This window comes from Larus michahellis, chromosome 2 (genome assembly GCF_964199755.1).
Source record: "Larus michahellis chromosome 2, bLarMic1.1, whole genome shotgun sequence".
NCBI classification, from domain to species: Eukaryota; Metazoa; Chordata; class Aves; order Charadriiformes; family Laridae; genus Larus; species Larus michahellis.
The window spans coordinates 40,039,719-40,052,301 of NC_133897.1; the positions used below are offsets into that span (position 1 = coordinate 40,039,719).

General features: G+C 36.3%; 1 protein-coding gene across 7 annotated transcripts in view; it reads right to left on the bottom strand.

Moving 5' to 3' along the window:
• TBC1D5 (TBC1 domain family member 5) overlaps positions 1 to 12,583 on the bottom strand; it is a 320,349-nt gene that overhangs the window by 75,405 nt on the left and 232,361 nt on the right. For all 7 annotated transcript variants that reach the window (XM_074574990.1, XM_074574989.1, XM_074574987.1 and 4 more), the window contains 2 exons: positions 8,130 to 8,272; positions 1,638 to 1,744 (listed from right to left, as the gene is read on the bottom strand). In XM_074574990.1, coding sequence (XP_074431091.1) covers positions 1,638 to 1,744; positions 8,130 to 8,272 — 250 coding nt within the window. The remainder of the gene's footprint in view (positions 1 to 1,637; positions 1,745 to 8,129; positions 8,273 to 12,583) is intronic.

Genomic DNA, 12,583 nt, shown 5'->3' on the forward strand with positions numbered 1-12,583 from the left:
AGGAAAAATTGCAACTTACCATATTTAAATTGACAAAACAACTAGCAGTCTTTGCATGAAAGAGCTTTAGGCACTCATTCACCTGAGTGAAGGGAGAACTATCTGAAAGACACAGTAGGAACTACATCCAGTATTTTTCTGAAAGGTGTTCAAGGCACACCTGAGAATGTTAATTAATAGGACACTGAGGCCTTAATGAGCCTGACAACCGTCATTCTGTTGGAGACAAGAGCGTAAGGAGCGGAATAGTGCTCGAGCTTCTTTCACGGGAAGTTGGTGGTTTATTTTTGCCCCCTTCAGCTGGTAAGATATCTTGTACTCTGCCTAAGATGCTTTGGAGGAAAGCTGAATAATTAGTAATTATTCTATCTTTTAATATATACCTTCAATAAATGACAGATTACATATTGGATTTAGTTTGATATCTTAGCAAAATTTTTCTTCCCCTGTATCTTCCCTCTAAAAAATACTTCTATCTTGTTTTGCTAAGAGTACAATAAATAAATGCTGGGCAGTCTGATTTCACAGACTGCTGCTGAAATCTTAAGAAAGATTCTTGAGATCTAATGTTAACTTTCTTACACACTGAAAAGACGATATACTTTATTTGTCGTCATGAAAGAAATCTTTGTGCCCGAGAGGAATGAAGAAAGCAGCTGTAAGGATGCAGATTTCTGCAAAAAACTGATACAGAAACAAAGAGAATTTTTTTTTCTTAATCCATAAAAGTGTAAACATTGGTACTGAATGAAATTGTGCAGAAGGCAGTCAGAGTGCAGAAGTGATGAATTTTTCACTTTCAAAGGTGACGTGCATCAAGAAGATGAGGGAAATCAGACTTTACACTGGCAGCCTACTAATGGGACGTGCACAAAGACAGTTCAAAACCAGCAGCACAAATTCTGCTATCTGCCAAAGATCTGAGTACTGCAAAGATCACTGTGTACGGCTTCATCTCAAACACTTTATCCACTACACTGTGGATATCTGCTGTATATTATAACCATACATATACATATGCTCTTCTGAAAGAGCAAGAGGCTCACGTTCGTTTTAGTATAGACGAGTATATCAGAAACTGTATGCTAGTAATATGTAACATAAAATTTATGAATTTATACATTTTATTCATGTGAATCTTTTCAGGCTGTAACAGCAGACTCTCGTTTTTAAATGAAACCCATCACATAACTATTATATATTGGGTGAGGGTGGTGCTTTAAGGATTAACAGTGATTAATCTGCAGAAATCCCAAGAAAAAAGTCTTACAGATGAAACTGCATGACAGTTTACTAGGTTATTATATAAAATATTACTGTTTCCCTCAAAAGTGTACTTCATTATGAAAGATGTCTGTGCAGAATACCAAGCAAAGGTATTCTAAAGAGCACAAACATATGCAGTTACCTGAGCTCCTGTATAACTTTAGCAAAGTAGTAGGATAGTATTAGCAAAGAGTAAAGGAACTTGTTTCTACTTTTGGTTACCAACTCTTTCCTTCATCCTTTTTGTCAGGTAAGAAGAAACTTGAAATTACAGTTTAGTCCCCAAAATGTAGGTTGTTATTAACTACACAGTGTTTGGAAAATTTTATTACAGAGATTTATTCCCTGTATTTGCAAAGCGAGCATCTCACCTTTGGATCTCGGAGAAAAAGTGCTCTTAGGATAAGGGAGTGAACATCTCCAATAGGTGGATAATGCATCAGAAGTCCCAGACAGGTCTGATAATTACTTGAAATCACTACAATGAAAAAAAAAAGTTAAATATTACTATCTTATCTTATATTATCTTATATCCAATATCATTGAGGGTAACGCTAAACCTACCACTGACTTTATGTCATAGACGGTTATGTTAGCTCCAGATTTAGATGCCTAAATTTAGCTCTCTATAGCTGCGCACCTAAAGCCTGTCTGAGTCAGTGGAGGTCAGGGGAACGCAGTCAGTGGAGTGTGAAGAACTAGTCGCACGCTCCAAAATGGACGCTGACTTCTCAGACACTCATCTGCAGACACCTAAATTTAACTATGATTATTTGTGAGACAAATTTTACCTTCGGTCCTGCCTTTATGATAACTTTTCCCAACTCTGACAATTCTTTGCTGAAATAGCTTTTATGTTGTTCTTACGTACATAGACACATACAGGCCTACATCATGTAAAATGATGTCAACAACTCCTTGTTTTCCCATAAATCAGAAACTATTCATGAAATGCTCTGGAAAAAGGCAAGATTTTAATTTCATAAATACTTAAAAATATAATATACCATTAACTTTATTAGATTTTTTTACTTAGGAAATTTTCAGCATGCTTTGCTAAAGTTTATCATTTTGTTATAACTGTGCTTGATTTTATCTGAATCTATGTAAGTATATTCTATGGTTCTTTGCTTGTCGTTGTCATCTTCTGTTTTGGTTTGGGTTTTGTTGTTTCTCCCCCTCCCCCCAAATCAATCTAATTATGAGTGCAATTATTAAAGACATCTTTTCAGGCAGGTCTATGTAAACTACTTCATTTCTTTTGCACCATCTAAATCCAGGCAATCCATCTGCCGCAGCTGTCAGAGTAGTGCCTGTTAATGACGCTTGCACTCTGCAACATAAAGACAGCCTCCAACAATAGAAATTGTAAATAAATTTTTAACAAACTTTGCTATTCCGAGAACTTTAGCTGTAGTGACAAATACTTGTAGTTAATCAGGCCTCTACACTAGAAAGGATCACTGCAAACACAAAGTTATTTTTAATCAATAAAAGACAAAATTAAGGACTGTTTTGCGGACAGAAAGATTTAAATGTTTTACTTTTTTCTTTCATGTGAATAAGCCTCATCTCCTCCTGTACCTTTCCTCCCTCAACGTGAGGATTATGGGGAAAAGATGCAGGACTGGGCAAAATGAATAATTATAATCTGTGTAGGGAACCACTTTATCATCTTCATTTCCGTTGCTGATCCGACAGCTTGTAATTTCATACATCTGCTTTCATTTGTAAAGCACTCACTTATCCTACTCATTCTTTATCTGTTCTGCCCATTCTTTTTCCTACCCTTTGTTTTTCTTGTTCATATTCAGGTACCTGTTTTTTCTTCTTGAAGTCACAAAGCTGGCATAATGAACACAATACAATGGTCTCCATCAGAGTTCTTTCAGAGGAGTAGAATACGAGCACCACACAGTACATACCCAATCCAACTCTCATACGTAGATGAAATTTAAGATACTGTACCACAGTTATGATCATGATGCCTTTTTACCAAAGCAAATAAAAATACTGAAAATTGACAGTAAATTCTAAATATGTTTATAAATGATAAGCAGTAAGACCAAAACAGTTCTCCTTTGAACAGATCAGTATGTGTTCTATTCTGCAATGTAAAATGGATTAAAATTATCCTTTCTTTATTTTTCCTGGAAGAGTTTTGCTGTCTCACAGATACAGAGAAAAGTAAATATTAACAAAGCTAATTTATTTTAATGGTGCAGACTTGACCCCTGACAAAAAATTATATTTTCAACTACATTTACTCTAATTTTTAATTTTTTGAAATGTATAATAGTGAAGCAATTGAATAATGGAAAAAAAAAATCAAATATTTGGGCAATGACCTGTGTCCCCTCTGATCCGTACAAGTTAAATTTTAAAACGAAACCTTACCATCCAAAGAAAGTTAAAAGAATTCCAACACCTTAATGAGGAAGGCCTGGTAACTTTTATATTTGTTTTATTTTTAGGGTTTCCCCCACATATTCAGCTATCCCTGTTTCATGTAGAAACCTTTACAGAAGACATCGTTGCCAGTGCTCTATTTGCTGGGGAACCTTGGGTTAAAGGGGTTACTTTGCTGAAACACCTCTTGGTACCCTTTGTTTCGGAGGGACCTGTATGCTGCCCATGAGCCGGCAATGTGCGCTCGCAGCGCAGAAAGCCAACTGTGTCTTGGGCTTCTTGAAAAGAAGTTTGGCCAGCAGGTTCAGGAGGGCCACAAAGATGATCAAAGGGCTGGAGCACCTCTCCTATGAGGACACGCTGAGAGAGTTGGGGTTGTTCAGCCTGGAGAAGAGAAGGCTCCGGGGAGACCTTACAGCGTCCTTTCAGTGTATTAAGGGGACTATAAGAGATACAGACAAAGACTTTTTAGTAGGGCATGTAGTGACAGGACAAGGGGCAATGGTTTTAAACTGAAAGAGGGTAGAATTAGATTGGAAATAAGGACGAAATTCTTTAATATGAGGGTGGTGACACACTGGAACAGGTTGCCCAGAGAAGCTGTGGATGCCCCATCCCTGGAAGTGTTCAATGTCAGGCTGGCTGGGGCTTCGAGCCACCTGATCTTGTGAAACATGTCCCTGCCCGTGGCAGGGGATTGGACTAAATGATCCTTGAACTCTCTTCCAACCCAAACCATTCCATGATTCTTTTCTCTTCAGGACAAAATGTATGATATCCAACAGAGTGGCAGTTTTCTTAAAATTGATAGAGAAAATAGCAGCAAAAGAGAAAAAAAGCACCTTCTCTGAATATGCTTATCAGAGTTAAAAGGATTTCTAAGAATCAACTGTAGGATAAAGTTTCTGGAAGGAGATTCTGTGCAATACAAATTTATCCAGTCTCAGCCATAGCTGGATGGCGCTGAAGTTCAATGGGGAAATACCTTACACTATGACCAGATGCCTTGTAATAAGCTTGGTGCTTCTCTACCTGTGCTCTTCCTTCACTAATTCGCTTGGCAAGAGTCACATCTGGATCCAACTTTTATTGCGAGCAAGTTTTCGCTTCTCCAAAGAAGAATGGTATTGGTATTTCTAGAGAAAGGAGTAGAGAAATTCCTCTACATACAGAAAGCAATCTTACTGCCTCTTTTGATTGATATTTGTTATACAGTGCCCAGAGAAACATCAAATTCCTTTCTCCCTTCTGCTTTAGATGAGATTGACTTTGCTCTGTTGGTCCAATAACCATTCCTAGATGCAAGCAGCAATAATAGTATTGGAAAACACGTGAACTAACTCTACGTGTCCTCAGCCAAGTTCTTATTTTCTGCCACATGTAATTTCTTAAGAGTTTGATGCCACCAATTCTGTATCTAGATGACTTCCAAACCCAGGGAAGGTGGGACTATTTCCCCCTGCTGCTTTACGCATGGCAATGTTCTCTTTAGTAGGGCCTAAACTGAGTTAAACATAGATAATACGAACACCTTGCACTATAACAAAAATAACAAATCAGCTCCTCTAAGAAGAGGCTGTGGCTCCTTTATTTCCCTCAAAATATCCAGAGCACTTTTAGATAAGAACAAATATATCCTAACAATGGCCATAGCTAGTCTTCAAGTGGAAACATGATAAAAATATACCTATTCTAACAGTGATCAGTCAAAATTAGCTCCTGGTGCAATAATGACATTAGTTTACTATGCAAAATATAGACAGGTCTTTCAGGTTTGTTCATTTTCGCCCTTCTTGAAGGCAAGGGAAGTACATAAAAGATACATAATTTTGCACCGCACCCTCCCCTCCATTCTGATTTCATCAACAACTGTGGATGTATCCACACTGGTGAAAAAGAAGTAACATATTCATGCTTCTGAATTGACATATTTAAAAAAAAAGAGGTCATTTAGCATGATTTTTTCCAAGGAAATCAAGAAAATATTTTACTAAAACTCATAGATACTTTGGTACACCACAACTCTATACTTGGCTAGGAGGATTATCGCTCCATGGATAAAGCGCAGCTTGGATACAGATGTAAAACTGAACAGAGCAGTTTACAGAATGGCTTTGTACATGATTATGTATCTGTAATATCTAAAATGTATAAACAATAATCTAAGAATCTAAATGCACCCTTCTCCTTGAATAATATATTGTTTGAGTAACAGAGGATTTCCAAACTAAAATAAAAATAAAATGAAAAAATATACTAGAAATAATACTTTCTTAAAATCGTGTCCTTGAGAACATCATAATAAAACACAGAAAAAAAATCTATCAATTCCCAAACCAGCAACTTCTCCCCCGTCCCCAAATGTGTTGGTATAAAGGAATCTGCATAATTTTTAAACTTTCAAATGCTTTCAGTATTGTATTATTATCATTGCTTATGTTTGACATATTTATAACATAACATCTCAGGAGCTCTATTACTGTTTCTATTGCTTCAAAGTTTTTAAACTGAAAATTTCCAGATGGTTTATTTATAGATGATTAACATCATCGGGTGTTTTCTGAGCTACCATTTCCTTTCACCAAATAAGCAGAAGCTTTTAGAAACTTATTTTATTTCAAAGTGTTTTAAAAAATATTACAATAGAACTTCGAAGTCCATTCAAAGCTCAAATATTATCAGCAATAAAAAAATGAGGAACAATGGAAAACTCTTCTATTACAAATACATAAGAAAAGCTTTCTTTTATCAAATCAAGAACAGTGGAAATTGCTACAGTTTGAGCTTGACTTTGAAAATAAATACAGTATTTATGACTAGGTATTTTGTCTCACCATGCTATTATGCTTACAGTAACTAACTAGGTCCAACTATAGAACAAAAGTTACTTATTACAGAAACATTCTATGTATGAAATATTAGCTGTCCTGATGAGATGACTTTGCATCTCATTTGGGCAAATGTACTCCACTTCTTTAAAGCTATTTATTACTTTATTTACTAAGCCTGGGGATCTCGGAGAAAAGAGGGAGACTGATTTCCTACAGATGCCTAGAACACATTTTTAGATGACATTTTTAGTCACCTCATACCGATACTTATACATGAGCACCACAAAGCAAAAGAAAACAAACCCAGAACAACCTTCCTTCCCCCCAAAGGAAGCGGGTGCTTAAAAACACAGTTCTAAAGTGTTTTTTTTTAAAGGGAAACAATGACATAAAATAAAATAGTGATGTTAAGAAACATTTTTACATGCATCTGCTCTACATAGCTATACCAAAAATTTTAAGATTATTTCAGTTTACTGCACATAAACATGCCAGATTTAGATCGCAGAACATAATGACCTGGAATCAGATCATCCTGAAACAGCAGCATTAATTTTGAAACCTCTAAACTGAATTAAATGTCCACTTCTTTGAGAGGAATGTAAGGTAGCTCTATATACTGCATGTTTATTAAAAAGTAATTAAAAAACCACATGAAGGCAGGCAGTGGAACGACAGTACGTGTAAAGTACACACACGTTACATTTTCAAGATTGGGCCCTAAAATAGGAACCACAGATGTTGAAAACTTCATGTGTCCTAGAATACAAAATTGTGTCAAATATGTGACCTTGTTATAACCTAAAGCTTACAGATTGTATATAATTAACTCTGAACAGCATGCTACAGAATTTATATATTTAATGACAGACATGCGTCTTGCTGCAAAACACGTACTTTGTTGTGGCAAAGTTGTATACAGAATTTTTTGCAAAATAAGATGGGACAGAAATAAATGTCTCAATTAATCATTACATATCTTCCTCCTCCCATTCACAATTATATAAGCTCACAACATTTTTGTGATTTCTTATTTGTCCCAACTCAATGTATTTATCGGTCATCACTAAGCCGTAAGAATTCACCTTTGCACGTGTTTCAGGCATACTAAAATAAAATAAACTGAAATGACCATTTTTTAAAGATGCCACTCTTGCATAAAATAAACATATTTTGTAATTCTTACTCATCCCTGCGTTTACATTTCCTTCAAGATATATCTTCCAAAATTATGAGTCATTGTCTTACGCATTTTCACATTTCTCACGGCAGAACAGCAGAAAAATATGTCCAGTGTCGAAGGGAGGCTTTACTCAATTCGTCAGCTTGGTCAGAAGGTGGAGCTCTATACATACCTGTGTCACTTACTGCACATAAAATCCGCAACTCCATATAAATACACAGAACTACTCAGAAAACAAACCTGCATTTAACTCCCAGATACAATTTGGTTCATCAATACAGCAGACCGCGTCTGATAATAAATGGCTCCTCTTCTAGCATTTGGAACGATTTTCAGTACGCTAAAAAAGTCACAATGAAATCTAGCATTTCTGAAGTCCTCTTTCTCTGAAAAATAGGTTTGCACTCTTTTTAAAAGATTGTAAGACAGTTGATACTTACAGGCATCTCTAATATATAACAACATGGCTACAAAAATGTAGTCAACTAAATTCAGGGTGATACTGTCAGCAAATAGAGCATCCCAGACAACCAGAAGGTCCTGAAGTGGGAATTCACGTCCAAACAGGAGCCTTACCCATCGCCTGAAAAAAAAAAAAAAAGAAAAGACGCGATTTGTATTTCTCTGTTTTGCCAAGTATGGTAAAGTCAGGATACATATCCCAGGATCAACTACAACAAAAAAACATTTTACCGGAAAATTCTGCATAGCGCAAAGATCTGCGATAACCGCTTAACAAACTGTATTTGTGGAAACGTTACTGCATCTACATTAAAGAAGTCATACATTACAGACTGTAGAAGCTTAACTGAGTAATATTATTACGTGGGTGAACCTCGAAGGACAAAACATATCAATCCTATATACCACATTTTTGAGCATTTAATGTGATAGTGATCTAAGATGAAAGGGAGAAAATGTTACACAAGAATAGCCTGGAACAGCAAAAACAGGTGGGTGAAGCCAGTGGTTTCTGAGAAGCCCTGAAAAGCCCAGTCAAGTGAAAGCCAGTTCAGGGGCAGACGCCAAACAGCAGTTAAAATGGACCATGTCCCTCTTACGTTAAGAGGCTTCCTCCCTGTCATTGAGGACAGTGTTTGCAGCTTCACGTAAAATACACTATGGATGCTATTTTGATCAAACCTAATTTAAATCTTTACCAGATTTAGTGATAATCTGCATGTAGACTGTACCGTTAATTCCTGTTCATATCTGTGCTGCTTTCCTACCTAGCAAAATGTGAAAATCTGTCTTATTAAATGCAATATCTGCTTGAGGCTGGAAGCTTGAGATGCAGTAGAAGAAAATTATTTCTTAAGATTTCTTATTTCCAGTCCTGGCTCTTACACTGATTTACTTGCTGACCTCAAGAAAGTTACTTCCCTTTCCTACTCTAGAACAGACCCGCTGGCTTTGTACCTTTTTATCTAAGGTTACATTTAAAAGAGCTAAAGAATAGTTAGTAACATTAATCCTGAAATAGTTATTACGAATCGGACTTAAAAATAATGAATTACATTTTTAGCTGGGATATGCAAATTACTACGCATGTGGAATCTGTTTATTCAGTGGCAAGAAAAGATTGATTGCAAATTTCTGCTAAGCAAATTAAGTCATTCTTTAAAACTCACAAAAATTTCTAAAAAGGCAACTAGAAATTTCATCAGGATTAGTTTCACTTGTAAGAATTCACGTTTAACCACTTTTGTCCCAGAACTCACTGTTGATTTAAGGCATCTGGTTTTTTTTTTCCTGATTCCAGTAGTAAAAGTTCATTTCTAGACAAATTAATTCCAACACGTCAGTTGAGCACAAGCTTTTAAGATAGCAGCAATCTATACAAAAAGACCCTCTCTTGTAAAAGAAATTCAAAAGGACTGTTTTGTGAGTCAAGGATTTGTTCACTTAAACTCTTATTCCCCCCGCCACTGGAACCATATGTATAATTCGCATTCGCAAAAACATCCATGTTACAGATTTAGAGAATTTTTTCCCTTGCAAGACATGTTCCCTTTTAAAAGTGAAAATACATGATTTCAAAAGCATCATCTCATCCTTATATCAAACATTTATGCTCTAAGTTCTTGTAACTTTTTATGTTAGCGTAGTAACTATAAAAGCCACAATATTAGCTATGACAAAACACAAGCTCCATGTCTTTCCTTCTCTGATCAAACCCCTTTGCCATGAGGACTTATGTTCAGGCCTCAGAAAGAGAAGTCAGAAAAAGTGTTAGCACAAAAGCAAAGCTTAGCTACTGCATTTAATACCACATCTCTTCTTTCTAAGGGATTTTACCATATAGTGGTGGCACATTACCCTGCAGCGCCTAGCCTACAGGAGACTATTATCCTACGGTGACACAAACATTACCCAAACTCTGCGTGAAGCTGATTACTTGCATTAACAACCCCTCCCACCTGTAAAACCACAACTTTCAAGTTAAGCAAACTGTTAGGCAAGAAATTTCAGCTAAGCTTGAAGCATTTGAGCTGACTTTGCTTGCTACTACCCAAATCTCATTCAGAAGCCTTGCTAAAAGTCTAATACACTTCAAGGGAAAAAATACACCACGGTGTAATGGGATTTGTTATTAGTCTTTTATTAGAAATCTCTTTTGCTTCTTTACTACTTCATTATGCAGTGTTAATCGTTTGTAGATGCAGGTTTATTCTGCTCAAGCAGAAGTCATTCCTTTTTTCCTCCTGCTTTCTATATTTTCTCCTGGGAAAATTAAATCTCAGTCCCCAGAGGTATCACGTTTCACAGATGTAGACTGCTGAAGAACAACTGGACTTCCTTTTGCAGCCATAATATTACCGTTAATTATTTGAACCTTCCTGTCTTAAAGGGAGCGAGTAATTCATACTGTTGTAAATGCATATATACTAACTGCTCTCTTATTTTCTTTGGCAGCATTTAGCTCACAGCATCTATAAAGCAAAGACCCTATTGCCTATGAACCATGCTGCCATATGGCAGGACTTCACCCGGCTTTTACATTCATAAAAAGGGATCTTAATTCCTTAAAGTAAGTGTCCACACTGAAAAGCTGTCTTTCAAACTAACACATTTTTATTGCTTTTACAAATATTTGCAGAGAATTTAAGACACACTTAATAATTGCATTGGACATGATAAACCTTTTTTTTTTTCTTTGAGATGGCTGTCTGTGGTTTAATTATTGTTCTGTCCTGTTAATCTTGCCTTACATCTGTTACACCTGCAGACTGTGAGGCTCACAATAGCGTACCTTTTATCACATGCAGTAATACAATAATTCATATTTTACCAGGCACACTCAGCAATCAAAATTTACAAAAAAAACCCCAACCAGATTCTTAAAAGCCACAATACAGCAAGGTACTACTACTTACATTGCAGAATATGTAACTGTATCTTCCACTTACAATTCCTATATAATTAATCCAATATTCTCAAGAGATCAGTAATTACTAGCAATAGATAATGACTCATTAATGACCTTACAATATAGGAAAAACAGGAGAAAACTGTGCTCTAGAAAAGCCATTAAACAAGGCAATGATCCAGCCTTACCAGTTTTAACTAAGACCACAACCATTTTGACTGAGATTTACAGGACAATTCTCCAAGCATCGATAAAATTAACTTATGTTATGTGTTACATATATTTAACTGGTTATCATCTTCTCTGTCTTCTTGGAAGGCAGAGAATTATTTTAAGAAAAATTAAATAAGCCTAAGAAATGGTTACAGACAAGGCAATACAAAGAGCTGAGGAGTGTTTATGAGGACAAAACACCACACTGAAATCTAAAGCATAAGAAAAATCATAAGGCCAGGAAAGGGAAAGCATGACTCTGAAGCTACTTCTATACGACTAAATCTAGGACCTACAACTTCTCAACAAGTTGCCTAAAAATTCTACTCTAAGAACCTTTTTTCAGCCATTTATACTTTTGCTAAACTCAGTCTTCAGTACAATTTCCACTCCAAGCATCTGCTTAAGGCTTGATTCATTGATACGATTCATCAGAACAACCTTAAAAAAATTCTGCTCACGCTTAACTTATTTTTTCCCCTAGCATTTCATTAAGAAGGCCTAGAATCAAAACAACAAAGTCTCTGGTATTTCCTTTTTGCTGTGTATATTAAAAAAAAATAATTGATAATTCCTTGGTTGACCTAAACACAGCAGAGTGGAGATTTCCAGGGAGTCGGTTCTCTTTCTTCCTAACTCTTGCCACCAGCCCAATGGTGCATCTGCCATCCCATCCTTCACCCCAGCTGCACCCTCCTTCCAGCACGGGAAATGGGAAAGGTGCATCATCCACCAGCAACGGCACGTGCCACTTAGTGGATGTGATAGTGGAGATGCTGTTCATCCAGTTTCCAACGCTTGCAAGACTCACTAGCGGGAGTCTTGCAAAGAACGGGAGGGTGAGTGGGATTTTGCAGGATGTCACTTCATTTTCAGTGCAAGCTTTGATGCTTTTTTTTGTTAAAATAAGAAAATTATTTAAATGGACTGTTAAGTATTGAAAAGAACACCATCTTATCAAAACTAAGCACTCGGAAGCTGAGAAATGCCAAAATTAACATCAGTTGTTTACTGGCTGAGAAAATGATATGTAAGCTCTGTCTCTTTAAACTCTGTCATGAATTATGTTCAAGCAAACATTTGTAGCCAGTGCAATTTACTATGTAAAGTCATGGTCAATAATTTAGGAGAAAGGGTAGACAGACTTGAGCTGTGATCTGCTTGTTCAAAAATAAGATATGGAAAAAGGATGAGGAGCGGCATTTGTGTAACTCTTTCAAAAGAACTTAAAGCTATATGGAAGATAAAGAATTAAATAGTTCAATGCCAGGCAGTAAGCACTGCTCCGGGCAGACTTGATGCCTGCACTAC